The sequence below is a fragment of the Diceros bicornis genome, chromosome 8 (assembly GCF_020826845.1).
Source record: "Diceros bicornis minor isolate mBicDic1 chromosome 8, mDicBic1.mat.cur, whole genome shotgun sequence".
Classification (NCBI taxonomy): Eukaryota; Metazoa; Chordata; class Mammalia; order Perissodactyla; family Rhinocerotidae; genus Diceros; species Diceros bicornis.
Genome location: NC_080747.1, coordinates 38,817,666 through 38,840,556, shown reverse-complemented (window position 1 = coordinate 38,840,556; position 22,891 = coordinate 38,817,666). Strand labels below are relative to the sequence as shown.

General features: G+C 37.4%; 1 protein-coding gene across 3 annotated transcripts in view; it reads right to left on the bottom strand.

Annotated features, from left to right (window-relative positions):
* GABRB1 (gamma-aminobutyric acid type A receptor subunit beta1) overlaps positions 1-22,891 on the bottom strand; it is a 370,873-nt gene that overhangs the window by 81,490 nt on the left and 266,492 nt on the right. For all 3 annotated transcript variants that reach the window (XR_009220962.1, XM_058546998.1, XM_058546999.1), the window contains one exon: positions 15,010-15,092. Coding sequence is in view for 2 of the 3 variants with exons in the window: in XM_058546998.1 (XP_058402981.1) it covers positions 15,010-15,092 (83 nt within the window). In the remaining variant the exon portion in view is untranslated. The remainder of the gene's footprint in view (positions 1-15,009; positions 15,093-22,891) is intronic.

Genomic DNA, 22,891 nt, shown 5'->3' with positions numbered 1-22,891 from the left:
TTATCTTGAGGCGCTTGGGCAGGGACACATCAAATAAGCTTCTCAAAGCCACTGAGATAACTTCTAATTCTATATACTCACTGGCAGTGATGCTATCCTGAAGTTATTGAATAAACACTATTAGGATTTCACACATATGAATTATTTAAAGCAGACCCTTTTTATTCATTGCACTGAGGCAAGACAGGGCTATGGACTAGAGCGAGGGAAGAAGACAGGAGACAGCAGTCCAGACTTACTGAGTGTCTTGGTGGAACTGAAATAGATCTTTCAACACCTTAGTGCCCAGTTTTCAAGCCTACGAAATGTAGACACACTCTGGCTTATCTTTCCTTGACAAGGAAAGTGTTAAAAGCCAAGTGTTAAAATTATTGGCTTTTCACAACTTCCTGATCCAAAACAGTGTGCACATGTGTCTGCACTTACTCACACACCACACACACCTCTCCATCCCTCTACCCAGTTTTTCTTTTCTTCAACACACGGCATATCATACTCCTGCATTATATTTTATATCAGTGACTTTGTTTTGATTTTCTATCCACCTATAATGGATTGTAAGGTACATCTGGGCAAGGGGGTTTGTTTTGTCTAGAACAATTTATGATACATGATAAGAACTATAGAAGGTGTGTGGGTGAATGAATAAGGTTATGAATGTCTGAATTATTAACTAAGATTTTTTTTTTTGATATTCTACTCGATTCTCCAAACTCTTAGACTGAGACTAGACTGTTACATCCACAAAGGGATATTTTTTGAAAATGTACCAAAGGATGGGCTCCTCTATTTTCCTCCCTTAAGGAAATGGAGGCTTTATCTATAGTTGGGTGGGGAACACAGTTGTTCAAATGCAGCAAATAATGGAGATTTCCTTCCTGAGAATTAGGGAGAGGAATTGTGACCAAATTCTTTATCACATCACTTCCTTGTCTGTAAAGCAGGCTGAGCAATTGTCTGCATGGTGCTTCATAGAACACACAAAGGAATGTTGAAAAGTAGTCTGCCTAGCAATGAGATGCACAGGAAGATGCTGAAAGCAGTAACTCTATTTAAGGTGCAATGATAGGGAGAGAGATGCGACCGTAGAATTGCTTTTCAAGCAATCCCAAGTTAACCTATAAGGAATTGAATCACTGGCCTGTGAACCTGACAAAAAAGTGCATTGGACTTTAATGCTAAGTTAAAATATCAACAGACTGTTTCTCTCATTGCTGCTCAATGATTCAGTTTCTAATAATCTAAACCTCTTGAGAATGGCACTTATGTATCTGTACAAATGCTGCTTTAGGAATGTAACCTTTGGGGAACTATGATATAGACATCTTGTCATCCTAGCGGTACTGACAGGGTCGGGAATGATATGCTCACAATACATACCTGTAGGATGAAAGAATCAGAAACTTCTGGAACCTAGAGAGAGACAAATAGAGCCAAGAGGAGCAAGACAAGTAGTTGCTCCTGGCACTCTGTCATCAGTCAGCTCAAGAGCAGAGGAGAAGAGGACTTTGATTGGTTGGTAAGGTATGGAAAGATCAGCTTTTTAGGTGAAAACCAAGAGAGATGGGAGAAAATGGTTAGAAATGAAGAGAGGAGAGCGATGACGACATTGACAGCAACAGTGGCAACAATCAGAGTGATGACAAGTGTGGGAAAACTGAAGAAAAGGAGCACTTACAACTGATACAGACGTTGGAACAATTCAGAATTCTGAAGAGCAGCATCTGATTGCCCTGGACTTTGACGATAGTTGTGACAGCCATTTTTTGAGCAGTTAATATGTGCTAAGCACTGTACTGGGCACACTATCTGCTGTCTTAATGATATCCCATAAGAATGTATACATCCTCCATTCTGTCTCCATCTCCCAGCCCTCCATAATTCCCCAAACCCTCCTCTGTGCCCAATGGAATACTCAGTCCAGCATAATCTGGAGCAAAATCTGCTCTATCCTCAACATCCTGGTCCTCACCACTTGCTCTTACCAAAACCTTGCTCTCCCTTACAAACACAGCTTACCCGATAGCTCTCTCAAAGTACTGGCTGCTTTTCCTCCTACACCTCTGGTATTGGGCATGGGAGTTGCATTAAGTGACTCTCTTCCTCATTGTCCCCTCTAGACTATTTTTCCTCCCTCCTTTCCAAAAACTTCTAACTTTGAATCTTATGTCCTCTTATTGTTGTCATCTGCCAATCCAAGGTTAATTCTTCTCCCTTCTCTATATGTTTAGCTTCTTTTCACCTTCATGCTCCTGTCTTAACTCTTTGTAAATCTAATATTCATATAGATCATTTTTCTTTACACTGGACTTTAAATTCTTTGATCTCTTTTCCTACAATGATCATTTATTCCATTTTATCTTGCCACTCACTCTCATCTCTAGACCTTGTTATGACCAAATACTGCATTACCTCCATAAAATCAATTTTATACACCTTACTCTCTGACCACCACCTCCTATCTTTCCATCTAATTCTCTAATATCCTGACTCCAAAATCTTTCACTCCATCAGATCATATGGTCTACAAATTTAACCACTTTTAACTGTCCCTCATGCCCCTCATAACTGTAATTGTCTCCTGCCCTAGCTTAAATTTCATGGATAAGCATTATCATCACTCTCTTTTATACACCATCATGTCCTTCTTCCCTATCCCCCTTTCTAGCACTTGCGTGGAAAAACTCCAACCTTGGATAAATCAACTGTTCTACTTTCTCCAAACCTGAAGCCATCCTACTAAACACAGCCAAAGCAAAATAGAAACGTGCTAAGTGGTCACACTTAATGTCCTCAATGCTGCCCAAGCACACAGCACATTCTCAGCTCATTCCCTCCCCTGCTCTGGTAGATGACTATATCATATCTTCTCCTCTTTCCTCAAGCCCCCAATATTTCCTCCTCCATCCTGCTCTCAGTTGATTACCTTGATTCCTGCTTCATTAAGAACATAGAATCAATTCGAATAAAATTTCCACAAGATCTCACCATCATATCTACTCGTTTACCAGCATTAGAGCCCCTCTTCTTATTATAGGTGAACTGTCTGAGCTCTTTTCTCATAACAGGCCCTTCACTTTTGTGCCAGATCTCATCTCCTCTGGCCCATTCAATGACATCTCTCTTACACCATCTTTTCTTCTCTTACGCCAACAATTTCCTCCTCTCCACTGGATTATTCCCACCAGTGTACAAACGTGCTTTTATTGCCTCCATCTTAAAACAAAGAAAGAAACAGAAGATTTCTCTTGACCCTACATTCTCCTCTGGCTATCACTCAATTTTTCTTTTCTCCTGAACAGTAAAATTCATTCAAGAATTCAAAATTCAAAGGAGTTTATTACACTTGCTATGTCCACCTTCTTTTCTCCTATCCTCTTTTACATCTACTCCATTTGCATTTTCACTCCCAGAACCCCATGTTGCCAAATCCAATTGTTAGTTCTCAGTTCTTAGCTAACTTGCTCTATCAGGTACATTTGCCCCAGGTGATCACCTCTTTTTCTAGAATGCTTTTTACTTTAGCTTCCAGTGTACTCCTCTCTTCTAGGTTTCCTCCTACCTCATTGGTCACCCCTCTCAGTTTCCTTTGCTTATTTGGCCCTGCCACTTACCAGGTATGAACATGGACAAATTAGGTAACACCACTGTAATGCCTCAGGTTTCTCACTGGTAAATGGGAACAGTAATGGTACCTACTGACAGAGTCATTGTTGAGATTAAAGGAATTATTATATGTAAAACACTTGCACATAGTTATTGCCATACCTGTATCTTCTATCATCTCCTCAACCTCTAAGTAGTGGTTCAACCAAGACTTAGAAGTTGGACCTCTTCTCTCGTTACACTAATTACTTTGGAGATGTCATCCAGATGCATGGATTTAAATACATCTAGAGGCTCATGAACTGTAAATTGACATTTCCAGATAGGACCTCTACCCTGAACTCTAGACTTAGACTTTCAACTATAAACTTGATATCTCCACTGAGACATGTAATAGGCAATGCAAATTTAAAATGTCTAAAACCTTATTTGGGCACTACCTGCAGCTTTCCTCAACTCAGTTGATGGCAAGTCATTCTTCCATTTTTTCAGAGGTTTGATTCAGAGAAGAATAGTTTATTTACAAGGGTAGATCTTGACTATCTAAGAAAGAACTTACCACAAAAAGATGCTTCCCAAGTGAATTCTATAGGACTGATGTATAAGTCTCAGAGCTGGTGTCCTGTATCATCTTTGTCCTGTGTAAGCCTGCTGCATGCATTCATGCCTCCAGATATATTCAACATACAGCTCCCTTTGACGCAGGTGAGCTTGCCTTGAACCCAGTGGATTGCCTTTTGCATGGTCTAAATTTTTGCAAATGACCATAGTATCTGAGACATCCTTTCTCAGCATGCTTTGACTTTATCCTTTGCTACTTATATCCCAGCACTTCTAGTCATATTATTATTATTGTCATCATTCAATTATTGTTATCATTCAAACACTATTATTGTTATTATTATTTAGCCCCAAATGGAACAAAAGATAGAATTTTTAATATTGTTTATGAATGAAATTCTCTTCAAAGTAAAACTTTAAGAAGAGTAACTTTGCCCTGGAATCACAGTAGCAGAAGGATACTTCCCCTTAAACTTCATGAGATCTGTGAATAAAATTTAGTTTTATTATAACTGTACATAATGATTAGGAAACTGAAAATTTAGCAAAGTCAGGCTTGACCCTTTGATTATGCTACTAGATTAAAGGTTGAAGGTATGAAGTAAATAATCAGGAGGATAATATGGAGAGTCTCATTTTGCATTTTTCGTGGAAGATACTTTCTAATACTTCCAGTCTAAAATCAGATGAGAATTATGTAAAATATCTTCCCCCTAAAAGAACAAAATACTGTTTTGGCATATATAGCATGTACAAATTCAAAGGGGAAGAGATAAAATACTGGTGGCAAGACCGAGAAAAGAAATGTGAAAAACCCTTATAACTCAGGAACTGGAAACTGAGTGAACACAGGTGAGTTGAGAACCCATCACCATGGCAGTCTGGATGGAAGAAGGTGATGAGGAGGTGGACACTGAGCATCTGGACAATGACTGAGACCTTGAAGCCAACAGTTCATGATATAGCTGTTACTGATCCCTAATGAAGAAACTAAAATGAGAACTATGCCAGGAAAACACCTTTGTGTTTGTAAAAATTGCAAATTGAGTTGTAAAAATATGCCTAATTGGCTAGAGAAGGACATTTCTTTTGTTGACACATTAATTATGTAGAAAGGGACCTTCATCACTCAACTCAGGAAGACAGTCCAAAAAAAGTAGGTCTTATGGTCACCATGAGGATCAGAGTGCAAATCTCTTACATTTGTCTTTGCTTAGAGTTTTAGCACATCGTGAGAAATGTTCACAGTTATGACCCTGAATCATCAAAAAAGAATAAATGACTTTTAGAATCCCCTATTAAGATTCACATCAAAATAATCAAAGTCTGGCAAACCGATGTTCTTCAGACAGACTCATTAAATCCCAGGGCTCTAGATAGCTGAGGTGTAACTATACGCTCCCTCCACTAAAATCCTCTAGTTGCTAGACACAGAGTCAAGTAACATCAAATTGAATACTTTTCATTATTTTTTTTTTGTTAAAATTGAATCCTTTCTACATATTCACCCAAATATTATTTTTAATGTGGGCTTAAGAGTACTAATGACATACATCTGGGAATCTTCCACATATAAATTAGTTAGCCACGAACATTACAACTTGGGGTACTTAACAAAATCTAAGCTGCTCAGATTTCAGTGTTTGGGGGTTATTCAGGTCACCTGAAAAAGAGTTTTCTGCCTCAGTTAATTTAAAACTCAAAACTCTCTTGAATCAAGTGCTGAGCAACCTGTGTGACAAAGTCTTTTAGATAATTATTTAAATTTCAGTAGGAAGCACAAAGACTGGGAAAGTAGATTGAGGAGCACAGGTAAGACAGGTTACTCTAGATTCTTACTACTCAAAGTGTGGTCCATGAACCAATAGCATTGGCATCACCTGGTAACATGTTAGAAATGCAGACTCGCAGGCCCCATCCCAAGCTCTTTAAACCAGAGTGCATTTTAACAAGATCCCCATAAGCACGTGAACATTTGACAAATACTGCAGGGAGCATATCAGATGACAGAAGAGTTTCCATTGGGACAGTTTCTAAGGTAAGAGCAGGCAACCCTTTTGCTCAATTCAGTGAAATTTTTTGTCTGAATTTTAGATCTATATAATCTAATTACTAAGAATATAATCTAATTTGAAATCAATGCAGTCATGTGGTGGGAGCTCTGTGACAAATCTGCCTTTTTACAAAATCAAATGAGTACAGTCAGTGCCTAAGGGACAGGATGTGGGAGGTTGAAGATGAATATAGAATTATTATTATATTATTTTTTTATGATTGAAAGAAATAAACCATGCTTGATTTTGGTTTGATAATCTATTCCTTAAAGCCTGTTGCTGTACATTCATTCAAGTGTAAATTTTAACTAGCTTTTTTCTCTTTTTTTACCATGCTAGAGAATGTTACTAAAGCAGCTCATGTCCATACCTCTGTCTCCCAAGTAGATAACTCCATTTACCACAGTGTCGTTATACGAATTCACGCTTCATTGATAGCGTTGGTATTAATATGTGGTATATATATTGGGGCTTTTAAAGTAAAGTAGTGTCTTCTAACAAGTTGACCTATTATTACATGGATTTAAATATCTGATTGAAGCACTTAATTCCAATGAAAGGCAGGGTCCACTGGTCTACCTATTTATTTCAATGAATGCACTTTTAAAGGAAAAAAAAAAAAATGGAGCCTTCTCCCAGGGGGGACAGAAGAAAGAATAGTTTAAAAATTTTCCTTTGATCATTTCAATGATTTCTTTCAAAGAGAGAAATGCTATTTTCTGTTCTTTGCTGTACTTTCTTCTCTCATTTCTATGTTTCCATTCTGCTTCCCATTTAGACAACCGGGTCTATTAGAAGAGGAGGTGAAGGAAAAAAAGAGGACAAAAACTCAAAGCATGACAGCCTGAAAGCAGTGGCCATAAAGATTGAAATCACCCGGGGAGCTTAAAGAATGCTTGTGTGCAAGGATCCACTTTCCATAGATTCTGATGTCACTGGTCTGGGGTGGGGTCATAGTATCAACATTTTTTAAAAACTCCCTTTTAAACTCTTTGATTTTAAAGATAAGAATAAAACAATTTAAATGTGGAAATTTACACCTAAATGAAAACTAAATTATATATATATTGTCACGTGGTTCTTATATGGATGTGGTTCACAGAAATGATTCAAGTCAAGACCTCTCAGAGAATATGTCCATTTCCAAAGTTATAGACGTTCATGCATCACAAGTATGAGTAATGAATGGACTTTCAAACTACAGCACCATTGCAGTCAGTCTGGCCTAACATTGTACTAAAATGATTTGGGGAATAGTATCTGTAGCTGTTTAGAAGAGACAGGGTTTCTGACCATTGCGTGTTCTGTTGCAGTCATAGAAGTGACCTGGTAAAATAATGGTTATTCTTAAATTATATCAATGTTCAATTTAGTTGGCAAGAATGTCAGAAAATAAATACCCGTTTAGGAACTGAATTGAGACAGATTCAGGAGAGAGGAGAAGGACAAATTAAAACCCACTTTGTTCTCAGGTGTCTACTTCAAGTCCAAATAAAGTATATCTAAAAACCACCCAACTTACACACAGTGGGGAAGCTAGAGAGGAGTTTTATGAGGGCAGTACGGAGAAGGAGTAAATCTTAGACTTTCAAGTCAGGTTACCTGAGTTCAAATCCCATTCGGACCACTACAGTTTTGTGACTTGAGGCAAGTTACCACCTCGGTACTTTGATGATCCCCTCTGTAAAATGGGGTAGAACAATAGGGTTTTGGTGAAGATTCAACGGAATATCTTTGATAAGTGCTTGGTCCATAATCTGTAATCAATAAATATTAGCTATTGTTATTATCAAGTTTGGATCCCAAGTGGACCAAAGCCCTCAGTTTAGCTACAGTGTCCAGTTCTAGAAGATCAAAATTCCATTATAAAATGTGTCTTTAAGCTTTTGGTTAATACCTAAAACCTTTAGACAAAACAATAAGTTTTATTTTGACTTTCTCTTAGGATGCTGGTAGCAAAATGGTCCCCCATCAGAGCAGCAGGGAGAGAAGAAACTTCCAGAAATCTAAATCTGTAAATCAGAGATATCCTCACCAATCTACACAACCACTTATCTGTGCATGGAAAATAAACTTAAACTGTCTATAGAGTTGAAGTGAACAGCTATAAGGCCAACTTTATAGTCAAGTTGATTGCAAAACTAATTTTCATAAAAGGAACTCCATTTCCCTACTGGCTTTTATTTTATAACTTTAAAAGATCAGAGACTTTTCAGAGAGAGTGCTTCTTCACAGTTTCAAAGAGGCAGGCTGGAAAAAGGAATAAATTAATTCAGAAAATATTCCCTTCTTCCCTACACCCACCCCTGCGCTCATCAAAAAAGCTACAGGCACTAAAGTACATTAACATTTCTAAGAACATAAATGTGAAATATTCATTTTCATTAAGTAGTCTACTGAATATGGCAAAATCAAATTTATCCAAGGAGATATCCAATGCTGCTAATTTCCTTGACAATGGGGACATAAAGCAAGGGAAGCCATGAATCATTTATGAAGTTCAATTTACTTCTGTTATTTTTGGTGTTTAGCATCCATGAATAGAAAGTATGCAGCATGTTGTAGATGCTATTTTTAAATTACTTCAGATCAGAATTAATGATTTGGCAGGCAGTAATAAAGTAAGAATGGTTCAAAGGCTTTGCTTGTAATTGTCCTATATTTCATATTTTTCTTGTGAGTATTTATATGTTCATGTATTCATAGTTTTTTTTTTATATTCTAATATCTTTTATAAATCAGAGTCACTTTAGAACCAATATTTCAGGCAAGTACATAAAGTAATTTACTGGTGATTTAACTAAATTGAATAAACTCCCAGAGTTCTAGATTTTAGGACTGAAAGAGATCTTTAAGGTTATATATTAACTGGCCTCTCAATGAGGAATGTCTTCTACATTAATACTGGTAGGTGGCAATTTCCAATTAATTGAAGTGTCTCTGTGGGAGAGAGAGTCTTAAGCAGGGACTTATTTCATGAATGGGCACCTCGGCTTATTGTAAAACATTTTTCTTAAATTCTACATCTATCTTCCTGCAACTTCTGCCCACCTGTCTACTCAGTTACTGCTGTATCTCCAGCTCTTACTTAGCACACAGAGCCACATGTGGTCACCACTTAAGAAATGCTAGTTGAATTGAATTGAATTGAATGGGTTCAAATCTAGCACTCTGGGTGTGGTGGTTAATTTTATGTGTCAACTTAACTGGCCACAGGGTGTCTAGGTATTTGGTCAAACATTATTCTTCTGTGCTCCTGTGAGGGTGATTTTAGATGAGATTAGCATTTAACTCTGTAGACTGAGTAAAGTAGATTGCCCTACCTGATGTAGGTGGGAGTCATCCAATCAATTGAAGGCCTGAATAGAACAAAAAGACTGATGTCCCCAGAGTAAAAGAGAATTTCTCCTTCCTGACTGTCTTCAAACTGGGACAATCAGCTTTTTCCTGTTTTCAGACTCAAATTGAAATATCAGCTCTTCCTAGGTCTCAAGCCTGCTGGCCTTCGAATTGGAACTATACCATCAGCTCTCTGGTTTGCCAACTCACCCTGTAGATCTTGGGACTTATCAGCCTCCATAATTGTGTGAGCTGTTCCATATAATAAATCTCTTTCTCTCTCTTTGTGTCCTAATGGTTGTGTTTCTTTGGAGAATCCTGACTAATACACTGTGCAGCACCATGTATAAAGTTTCTCTTCCATATGACAGCATTTAAAACATTCAGCAATGGCTGTTACGTCTCCCTAAAATTTTCTGCCCAGACATCTTGGTATCCTTCTCTGAAGGAAATTATCTTAATATGGCATTAGGAACTGGACACAGTTCTCCACATGTGACTTTACAATGGCACACTTTTGTAGAACTGCTTCTGTCTCATGTCTAGACATTATACTTATTTTGATTTTATTTCCAGGTGTTAACGTAACACATTATATAAATAAAACTTAGCATTTCAACTCTGCAAACTTCACATTTTCTCAGGAAATTTCCCATAATTAAGTTAGGCCATTTTATTTAGGTAGACATTTTTCTTATCACTTGCTGTTTTTGTGGGCAAGGAAACAATTTTATTTTGGAAATAATCAAACATGACTATGGTTTGACATTCTGTGTACATGTTGTTACTACCGAAACATTTAAATTAACACAGTGTTCTGATACTAAGAGATAGATTGAGTGGATGGTTCATTAAATTGAATACATTAAGACAATGCCTAAGTTAAAAGTTTTCAAACCATTTTTTAAAACAAGAAACACATATAAAAAATATTCATGTATCACAAAATTTTACTTTCGTTTGATAAATTCGTTGTGGTTCAGGTAGGAGGGACATAGACAGTTAATGACTCAAGAGAAGCAAAAAAATTCATAGTGATTCATCACATTTACCAGCCTATCAAAATTCCTAAAGTAATTAAAATATTAGATTTTCCCCTTTCTGGTTCTTGGTTGACAGCTTTACAATCTTAAATATTTGAGATAGTCTTAAAACATGAATATAAAATTGTATAAACAAAAGAATATTTTATTGCAAGTAAAAAAATCCCTGCCTTAAATCTTAACTGAAAAAATTAAAACTAGACTTATCTTCCAAAGTTCAAAAGACTTGAAAAGTTTGGAACCAAGGAATTGAGCATACATTCACTCCACAAATATTTACTGTTAGGTACTAGGATAGATTTTAATTATTGTGTTGTGAATAAAACTATGATCCTTTCCTTTATGGAGTTTATAACCCACAGAGGGAAGAAACAATAAACACAGAAGCAAACAAATACTACTAAGTGCTATACGGGAAACAAAATTTTTAAAGAGAATAACTAGGGGTTTCTAATTTAGATTGGATTCTCAGGAAAGCCTCTTATTGGAGTGGCATCTTAAATGAGAACTGAAGGATAGCTAAGAGAGGTGGAAAGCCAAAAGAACCATGATGGGAAAAAGCATTTCAGCCAGAAGGAACAAGACAGTGAAGATAATGAGACAAGAAAGATTGTTCTGCCAAAAACAAAGAATCCATGGTATTGGAGTTTAGTGTAGTAAGCAAAGGAAAGACGGCTACAGATAAGAATGGAGATATCGAAGACGGGCAGATCACACAGGAGCTTGAAGTTCAAATTAAGAAGTGTGGAAAGTTTTCTTGGTTCAATGGGAAGTCTTTGAATATTCTAAGTATAGAAGTAATATAATACAACTTACATCTTGCAAAGATCATTCTGGTTGCTGGGTAGAGAATGGGTTGGAGGGAGTCAAGAGTGAAAGCAAGAAGACCAATAAAAAGACTGTTACAAAGATTCCGGTAAGAAGTAATGAGGGTTTGGACAAGACTGGTGGCAGTAGGGCTGGAGAGAAGCGGAAGGGCTTGATAAATATCTTGCAGGTAGAATGGATCATACTTGACAATAGATCAGATGGGAGAAGTGTGAGGGAGAGGGAGATGTCAACAATTAATCCTAGATTCTGGTTGGATAGTGAGATTAAGGAGACTGGAAAGGAAACTCATTTGGGAGGGAAAAATTGATAGTTAAGTTTTGAGTAAAGTAAGTGTAAGATGTCTTTGAAACATCAAAATAGATATGCCAAGAAGGGTGCTATGTACATTACTCTAAGGCTTAGAAGAGATCTGAGCTGGATATAAATTTGGGTATCACTGGAATAAAGATAGTATGTAAAGAGAGGTCATTTGTGACCTTTCTGAGTACAGTGTTGGTGGAGATGGGAGATGGGTAGGCAGGTTCCAGATTACAGTGTGTTGAGAGGAAGTTGAGGCAATAGACAATAGATATTGACCATTCTTTCAAGTAATTTGGAGAAAAAGAAAGTAAAGAGATTAGGAAAAGCTTAAGGGGAAAAATGGAGGTAGAGTAGAGGTGTTTTCTGATGAGAAGAGTTTTCAGCTTGTTTTTGGGTTGTGAAAAAAAAGGTAGCAAAGAGGGTGAGATGGAGGATCTAAGAGATCAGGGGTGGAGGTGTGTGTGAACTTGCGAAAAGAAATTCCCAGAGGAGGAAGAAAGAGATGGAATCCTGAACACAGAGGCCAGGTTCAGCCTGTAAAAGTTGTAGGAGCACTTCTTCCTCTGAAATTCAGGGGGTTAATTCAGAATGATGAAAATATAGGGAAGTTAAGAAGAAGATGGGTGAGACCACAGAGAAATTTCAAGCCTGAAATGGTTTCTACTATTTGGGTGTAGTGAGAGGTGACATTACCTGTTGATAGTGAGTGGGCGAGATTAGGGTAGAGATTTTCCCCAATTATTGCTGCAGAGAATGCGAAAAGGCACCTGACTCCTTCATGATTGTTATCCCAAGCCCTTTCTATGTCTCCATGAGGCTTGTGGCTATCAAACCTTCACATGAGAGCTTTATTGATTTCAAATTCCAAATCCTCTTTATACTAAATTCCTTGATTGATTTTTCTGTGTGCCATTAACTCATTTTATAGCATCCCAGGGCTATGAAGCTATTCATCTGCTCCATGTTCAAGTAAATTTCAATTACACAAGACTTTATGGCTTTTCTAATTTTACTTGATTAGATGACATTAAAGAAAAGCAAAACATCTTTAATTTGTCTCCAAGGACCTAACCAAGTTTAAACATTTCCCCTCCTTGGGGTTGTGATGGAAGAGAATACAAGCTAGTAAATTTAGTAAGGTAGGTAAAGTTTCTACTCTGTTGATCACAATAGTATAATTGGTTCAATCTTACGTCGGTGGAATGTCTACTTTATCATTCTTATTTCCCAACTGACACTAGAGCCTCTCGTTTGTCACCACTTTAAAGCTCAGTTACAGTCTTCATAAATTGTCAGTTCAAGGAGAGCTGTTTCAGCAAACATGCAGCACATGTTTCTTCGTGAAGAGTTAAAAATAGATAAATAACAAATTCAGTGTTTATTAATACTTAGCAACATATCGATTATATACTCAGGCAGGAACAAGCAAAGCTCATTTGAACTCCATATTATTGCTATATGTTACTTCATCTCTTGAAATTATTACTCTTAAGATTTAAGACCTCTTTATATTGGTTTATCTATTGTTAAGAAGAGATACATTTTAAGTAAAATATTAAAGCTAAGCAAGGTCATCATTTGAGGCTTTATATTTTTTTTATGGTAACATCAATGGAATCAAGTACTACTTGGTTTCCTGCATCCATAGACCACCCTCTCTGTGGTTGCCATCTTTTGACCCTTGACCTAAAAGCTAAGTGCTGCTTCAGCTTCTGGAATCTATTCTAACCTTTATTAGGGATAATTTTAGGAAATACAGACCAGTCTTTGGTTAATTCAGCATCCTCAACCTAACTGAGGGTGGTTCCAATTGGTGCTATACTTCTAATCATTGATGTTCTGCTCCCATGCTCACCTGTTGATTGTACGATTCTATAATGGAGAGTAGATTACCTGGGTTTGAATCACCACTTCACCGCTCTCCTTGCCCTGTGGCCCTGGGTAAGTTATTTTACTTTTATGAGCCTCAGATACAACACCTCTCAAATGTTGTTATAAGTACTTATGTTACAGAGGTATTACATTAAAGTCTAGCTTTGATCTGGCAAGTAGAAGGCAGTTCCGTGTTTTGTCCATTTCTCCCAAGTTCCTGCCTTCATAAACTCCTCTACACAAATTCTTATAGGCCCAAGTTTCTGCTTTGATTTAGGTAAAGATCTTTAGGGACTAGAGTTCTGTGATCTGTTGTGGGATCACTTTGATGACGGTCACTATCTACCTGCATTCCTACGTATTAGCTGATTTCAGGTTCCCAGTTCCTATGCCTCAGGTTCTAGTGGTAGTAGATCAATGTCTATGTCTGAATCCATATCTATATCTACATAAGCATCTTTATCTATTTCTATGTCTGTATTCAGTAAAACTAGAAAACTGATGTAATTACGTAATAATCAGACACTGGGGAATACATTTATTCTTCGTTAATACTATAGGGTCACCTGGAATTTTCCCATTGTCCTTTCCGGTTTTGATGTTTAGATCTGGAAAGCATTTTGATTGAACTAAATAAATATTTATCTATTCTCACATTACATTAAGTGGTATTATAATGCTTTGTATTAGATGCTACACCTCTTTATGTCCCTGAAAACCAGGAAATGGCCTATGCCTGTTATTCGCAATAAATGGCCTCAAATGCCTGCACATTGATGGCTGAGAAACAATGAAACAAAGAGAGTCAGATTAAATCTTAATGACTCAACTATTCTGATCATTAAGAAAGCCATCAGTGAAAAACCGCCCAGGATGACAAACCAAAATCAGTCACTAGACCTGAAAAATATCAAGTCTGTGGCCCAAAGCACAAGCCTCACAAATACCGTTTATCATTTTGTTCTTGCCATGAACAAAGACAAAAGCACACAAGACTTGACCATAGTATTTTTCTAAAAGACAACAATTTACAACCCTTCAGGTGGACAGACTATAGAACCAACAACAATCTCATGAAGTCTTTTTATATTAAAAAGTTTTTTGTCTCTTATTAATGCAGCTTGGGTATTGGAAGGCCTTGGGAGAAACTCTGCTCTGAGAAGGAGAAAGCATGAGTTTATAAATTGTTCAGCTAAAATAGGTGGACTTTCCCTAATGGTTCAAAAAATAACTGCATTGAGCCACCAATATGAGGGAAAATGTCACTAGACTGTGAACTCCTTGAAAAGTTGGCAGAGTAGTATAGCTAAAAATATCCTAGTGCCAATTACTCAGCACAAGATTGAATTTAATTGGGTCGGGCAAACATCCCTCTTTCTCATTTCCCTGTCCAGGTAACTCACAACTTTCAATCTCCAGGGTGCAGTTTTGTTCATCCAGAGGATATCTTCGTAGATCCATCATACATGCAGCTGTGGTTGTTATCCTGTCACGATGAGAGAGAGAAAAGACAGCAACATAAGGATGATGACTTTCATTTCCAGGTTTCCCAGCCCCGAATCATCTTTACCACTTGGCATCAAGATTTTGGGATTAAGAATTTTGAAGGTGGGCAGATTGAGGCTGAGTCTTTCTTTGCTGCTCACTAGCAGTGTGAACTTGGGGTAGTTAATTTATCTCCATGGGCCTCAGTCCCCTTATTAATCAAAACACCTACTGCACAAGATGGCTATGAGGATTGGAAGAAACAATATGCACAAAGCTCTTAGCCCAGTGTCCTGTACTTAGTAAGTACACCACAAATGATGGTCATTATTATAGCTGTTATTATCCTACAGCCTTTCCTATAAATATAGGCACTAGCAACCTAAAAATGTCTCTGCCGATATCTGTAGCAAGTCTGGCCTTATGAGTGGGAGGATATCTACCGCATGGATCAAAGCCTACTTTCCTCTCCTGCTCAACCTCATAATAGAACAACAACACCCACACTCCCATCCTCATGACTTTTGGTGCCTCACATTCCCCCCTATTAGAGAGACTTGTCAAATTCATTTTTGAAACCCTGGTCCACCTATACTTAGCAGGTAGCATATAACCAGTAAAGAAACACTGTCCTAGGCTGGGTGTTTACACCATATTTACCAACTCCAGTTAGGCTCATGTGTTTATTCAAACCCCAGGACTCTGACCCTAGGTATTCTACCTGGGTCTCCATTATCTTTCCATTTTCTCTTGCCTGGGTTGGTCTCCTGGACTGTGGAGTTTGAGAGTAACTTGAATTCATATGGCTAATCCACTCTTACAAACATTTGATATTGTTTTGAAATTGACAAAGTATTTTTCTTAAAAAAAATTACACGTTCCTCCCTGACAAAGTAATGTATAATCATAATTTAAAGAATTCAAAAGATTCAAACTTAATAATAAGTTTCCTTCCTACCTTAATCCCCAGGAGTTATAACATTGGAAAATTTACATAAATACTCTGTGCAAATAGAGGCACAGCTTTGCCTTCTTAGGGGAAAACTTCTTAGATAGCAGCCTGCCACACCCTCTGTTCTGAACCTTGCTTTTTTTTGTTGACAATGCATCTTGGATTTGGTTCCATATCAGTAAATAATAAGCTGCCTTTAAAAAATTTACTACAATGCGTTCCGTTGTGTGGAGATACCATAATTTATTTTCCCAGTCACCCTTTGGTGGGCGTTTACATTGTCTCCTTTCTTTTACTTTTACAAATGAAGATGCTCTGAATATACTGGTACAGTCCACTATGTCTGACTACATCTTTTGGCTATTTCTCAAAAGGGATTTGTTAGAAAAAAGGTATGTGTGTTTTAAATTTTGCCCTTCATAGAGGTTGTGCCAATTTACGCTGCCATCAACAGTGTATGTAAATTTGACAAAGTACATTTCATACTTATGTTTTTTGAGGCTGTCAAAGTGACTTATTGTTTTGGTCATTTGTGTTGATGTAACAGGAACCTCATTCTTAAAAGCATTATTAGGAAAAACTCTAGCCCTTTCCAATTTCTTTTTGGCTTTCCTTATGAAAGATGGAACTTCACAGAGGTGAACATTTGGACACTCCCTTTGAAATCTTTCTTAGACAGGATGTTGGTCAATTTAATCAGATTTATTTGAGCATTAGGCAAGACTAAAAGGAATTTTAAAGTTCAATTTAAAAAAAATTTCTTCAAAGTGTTTTACAAAGAATTTGAAGACGTCATATTCCAGAATTTAGCATACAAAAGGATTTTACTAGATTCCTTCTTGCTGCCTGCTCCTGTGATCGTATGAACTGATTAATTTTTTCACTTTACAATATATCACGAGTATCTTTTGTTGTCTGAAAATGCAGTTCCACAATATTATTTTTATGGCCTGCATAGTGTTTCAAACACCCTCAATAAGACAGTACAATAAATATTAAAATATGCTTTAAAAAATCATCTATCTACTTTACTATATTCTTTGTTTACACAGCTGCTTATGAATAAAAAAATCGTGACTACGTGAACATTCTCTATAAATCACTAAAGTGTTGTCAGCCTTATGATCCTATGACTTAGCCAATGATTCTCAACCCGGGCAATTTTTCCCCACAAGGGACATTTGGCAATATCTGGAGACAATTTTGAACATCAGGCTGGGGATGGAGGCTTGATACCAGCATCTAGTGGGTGGAGCTCAGGGATGCTGCTAAACATCCTACAATGCCCAGGATAGCACCCAACAATAAAGAATTTCCTGTTCCAAAATGTCAGTAACGCCAAAGTTGAGAAACCCTGCTACAATGGTGGCTTTCAAACACTTTTCCTCTCAGAAAAACTTTAATAAAATGAAATCTTACAGAAAGCCTCAATATACAAAATACAAATAAAGTAAGTGAAAGCCATATTTTGATAAGATAAAATTACCTAATAAATTCAAATATTATCATCTATTTTAATGAACACATGAATTTGAAAGCAGGGATTATGATGATAATTGTCTGAAATCTCCCCCAGCACCAATTATTTTTGTGTTGTATTTTATTTTTATAGTATTGAGAAGATCCTAATAAATAGTGAAACATTTGCTTCTAAAATCTTACATGACCAGCCATGGGCTACCTCAAAGTAGGGGGGAAAAAAACCTGTGTGCCAAGAAACCACCTCCATAATCAATGACATCTTCGGAAACGGTTCAGATACTTTCAAAGGTGGTTGGTCTCTAGCAGGTGCTTAATGTGGGATTAAAGGAGAACTTTACTTGGTGCTCCATGCTCTGCAGAAGTTAACCTGGCATCACAAGTTAATATCATGCTGGTCTTGAATCCATTAAAATGTGGCACTGGACACATTACAGTGTATGTGCTTCTTAATATAGTGTAAAATAATCATATTTTAAAATCAAATTAGAATTAAATATTTTTGGAACTATTAAAGAGCCTTAGGGATACTTGAGAACATCATTTGAGCTCCACTGGTCAGCATATCTCACTTGACCTCATTTTCAGACATGCATCATCTGGTTAGTTAACCACATTATATCAAAATCAGGACAAGCATCAAAATCTTATGTAGAACCATTGATTCACATGTTGTGAGGCTCTGGAGTTTTTACAAAGCCATTTGAAAAATCAACAAAACATTGTAAAATGAATAACTAACATCTCATGCTTATGGGTCCTATAGATGTGAGTGATAAAAAACAAACAGAGATCTTTTGGAAAGCATAACTGAATTTACTGTTGCTATCCATTATGCTCAATCCATTCAGCAATCAACAGATATAAGAAATCTAACTAATATCACCTTGGGAAACGATACATCACACCAAAGTCTTGCCCACAACCTGACATTTTTTCAACTATAATCACGCGGACTGATGCCAGCCCTGATATCAGTTCCCCTACATTAAACCCAGCATACATGTGGTTAAAACCAAAAGCGCTCATCTCCTTTCCCTGCTCCTCTAAGTTACATTCACATGTAAATATCATTTTTTTTTAACCTTTGTATGCCTGAATTTCACAAGGCAAATGGAGGTTGCAAACTGTTAAAGCCCAGGTAGCTTCATGCTGGGGCTCATACTGAAGTTTGGCTAGTTACGAGTCCTTTGAAGTTTCCTTACAGGGAAACTGATATCCAGAGAATATCAAGAAGCTGAAGCTTTCTCAACTCCTTGACTTCCTGGTGCCAAAATCCATCATTCATCACGCAGGCAGACAAGCAAGGACACCCACCTGCAGATTCCCTTGGCCAAACGCAGGCTGGTGGCAGGGTGTCAACCTGCAAAGCCACAGCTCCCCCTCTGCTATCTAAAACCTTGTAAACTTTGTAATCATTAATTGGTGGCAGTTTCCTTCCTCTCCCCAGGGCCCAATTTTTGGTGGCTCAAGAAGATTGATCAACGGAGCACTGGACTTTCTGCTGTGGACAGAGATAACAGCTGGCTCAGTGCCAAAACGTCTGGGACCCTCACACTATTGCCCCACCAAATGGTGCAGTCACTTAGACAGCACGTTCTTTCCCACAGATTTCCCCATAAAAACCCTAACTGTTAATGCTTCAGGAAGACAGTGGGTTTTGAGGCACTGGCCTATCACATCCTCAGTTCACTAGCAAAATTAAAAATTTTTCTTTTCCTCAATCCCTGTCATTGTGTTCACTGATTTGGCTACCATGACAGGGTCCCGGTCTTTCAGCAACAGGACCAGTTTACTTCTCCTGCCCCACATCCCACTATGATATCAAAAGAGTTGAGTAAATACAACTCAGAAAGGGAGGGAATCAAGGCAGCTCCAGAAATGTGAGCTGTAGGAAGAGCCTGATTTTCTTTGGAGAGAACAGACATTAGTTATACAACTTCCTTCTTGGGATCTATCTGTTCCAAATTTCAAATTCTCAAGAGGATTTTATTGGTGCAACTTGGATTAGGTGCCACCTCTCCCAAAATAATTTAGTAAGGGCTGGAAGGAAAGCTACACACAAATATGGTCACCAGGTATCCACAAGGGTCTCTCGTCTGAGAAGGAAGAGATCATTGAGACTCAGACAGGGACCCCTCTGCAAGCAGGTACTCATAGATTCATTTTGTGGCCTATAGTATATGCAACAGAGTGCTGGTCTCTGCTGATTTAAGGGTTTGAAATTTCTAGATTTTGTAATACTTATGGCTAAGTGAGCTGAGTGCCCTGAGCTCTTTGTGAGAAAAAAATTGCTCAGCAAGAATTCCCAGGATCATCAACAAAAAGAGAAATGTCCCTGGGCAGAGTTCTGTTCAGCTCTTCTGTCTTCTGGGTGTGAAGCAACAATGAACATCTCTAAGAAGGACTGCTCCCTGTGTTTCCATTTCTTCACTTTACTGAATGTAATTGTTCAGCAGTGATTAGTCACCTCTACAATTAATTAACACATCCACATGGAAATATACTTACACTGTGGCTGAAGCAGCCTGATATTCTAAATCTTCTATGTAATCAAAGGTGCCAAAGATCGCAAAACTGGATGGGTTGAGGTCTTCAAGATTGAAGTGTTTTTTTTGAATTTTGTTTTTAACTTTTCATACTTAAGCCATTCATTCTGAGTATGTGAAAATATTGTTATTGGCTGGTAACAAATGAAAGTATGATAGAATAGAACCAGCTAAAGACAAAGGCATTAACTCACTGTGTTTTCTGAACACAGACTTCCCAGAGGTACAGATTCATGACAGCTAACATTCATCTGTCTTCTTCCAAAGACATTTAGAAAGGCTTACATTATAATCCAATTTATTGACATTTTGAAGGTTAGGTCAGAACACTATAATAGGCTGTTAGCTAGAAAATATGGCCCCATGATACTTTGGAATGAACGGAAATCATGTTGCTGCAGTATTCATTTACTAAGGTGTATGCTGCATGGTCATTGACCTTAAGAGTCACTGTAACTGCAAATCGTGTATATTTGATGTCTAAGAGCATCATAACTCTCTCATTGCTGACAACACACAATCTAGGAAGTCTTGGCCCATAGTAGCTTAAAATGTAGCTACACACACACACACACAAACATACATACATATACACGTACACATATACATATGGAGAGGGCACTTTTGCAAATAATAATGTGAACTTAAATAAATGAACATGTTACATGCATAGGGTTGAGATTTTCCTATAATGTTCAATTTTAAAGAGAAGAGCTCCCAAGTTTTAAACCTGAACACTGTAGAACAAAACTGTACAACTTAATAGAATCTGTGTGAAAGAATATGAGGAAGGAGATAGGAAACAAAGCTCGACTATGCTGAATTCTAATCACATCCCTAAGATTGGTGAGATTGATAGTGAGTATCAGTTATAAGATTGATATCAGTATTGCTTAGCCAAGTTTGAAGAATTGAAGTTTGAAGTTTGAAGAAGTCCATGGCTTCTTGAGCCTCTATGCTGCACCCTTATATGTTAGGTATATCACCCAAAGAAAATGACGAGAGAAGATGGATGGGCTAGCCTAAGTCATGACGAACGAGTACACAGATATTTTTTTCCTTAGCTAACACTTATTGAGCGGTGAAAATAATATTTTCGTAGTTGGTATGAATTTTTTTTATGTAGGCTACTATGTTTAGGAAAATACCTTGGTATTTGAAGGTGAAATCTGAAGGGCATGAGACATGGGTGATAAGGAAACAAAAGGAGATAAATGACCGTGTGAGAGTTAAGAGGAATTTAGGTGTGGGGAAGCAAAATGACGGAGCAGCAAAAAAATTTTTAACAGTCACATTTAATATTCAATTTTAAGATTTTTGCATTACTATGATAGCAAATTTTTTCTATTTACCTAAACCAAGCCACACACACACACACACACACACACACACACACACACAAGGCTTGTGTAAATGTTTTATTTTTATTCCTGTAAAGGAGCTGAATTCCATATCTTGGCAGCATTCATGCAACAGTATTCTATAAATTGAACCAATTCAGGAAAAACTCTATTCTGAAACCAATTCAGAATTTCAAAGTCAGAGATGGCCAAATCATGTAAGCTCTTTTGGAAGCCTCGACAATCCTGGAGAAGGTTTGGACTCCTACAAATAATAGACTTTGGGTTTCATCTACTCTCACCTAGATCTTAAGGGGCAGAGTGACCTTAGCTAATACATTAGAATCCTATACCATGGGCACTGTGCTAAGCACCTTCACACTGTATTAGTTTCCTATTGCTGTTGTAACAAGTTGCCACAAATTTAGTGGCTTAAAACAACACAAATTTATTCTCTTATAATTCTGGAGGCCAGAAGTCCTAAAATCAAGGTCTCAGCAGGGCTGTGTTCCTCTGCAGCCTCTAGGGGAGAATCTATTTCCCTGCCTTTTCCAGCTTCTAGAGGCTTCTTGCATTCCTTGGCTCATGGCCTTTCCTCCCTCTTCAAAGAGCATCATTCCGATGTCTGCTTCTGTCCTCACACCTCCTCACCCTCTGACTCTCACGCCTTCCTTATATAAGAACACTGGTGATTACATTGGGCCCACTCACATAATCCAGGATGACCTCATCTTAAAATCCTTAAATTAATCACATCTGCAAAATCCTTTTTGACATGTAAGGTAACATATTCACAGGTCCCCTGAGAATTAGGACATGGTCATCTTCAGAGGGCCATTATTCTGACTACCACCCATGCATTATTTCATTTATTATTTACAATTGCCTCATTATGTTGATGCCATTTTTATGCCAATTTCAAAGATAAAGAAACTGACACCTGATGGGATTAAGAAATGTCTCCAAGTTTATGTAGTCTGTAAATGGTAATACTGGGATTCAAATTCAGATATGCTAGACTCAAGAGCTAAGGTTTCTTGTCTCTCAGGTTATTATATTCAGGCCAGGTAAGTCTAAGCAGAAAACATTTGGTTCAGTAAAATTTCTCCCACAAGCATTAAAACAAATTTAGAAAAAGTAAGAGTTGACCTTACCATGTATTTTTAGTGTTTATTCAGCTTTCAGTAATTCAGGACATCCTTTACCCAGTCAATAATGAGCATAAAAATGATAGAAGACAACAGGAATCAAGCAATACTGTGAACACTGAGGCTACAGCAGTTAAAAATATCTGACTGCATGTTCATGCCAGCTGTCATAGTTTATTTTGTTTTATGTTTGTTTGTTTTTAATACTGTCAGGTCTCAGAAGATAGAAGATAGAGCCATTATCTGTTGGTTTCATAAGATAGCCAGGTAGGATGATAATCTCTCAATTGGGACTATTTGTTATCTTTGCCATTTTTCTAGAAATCCAAATA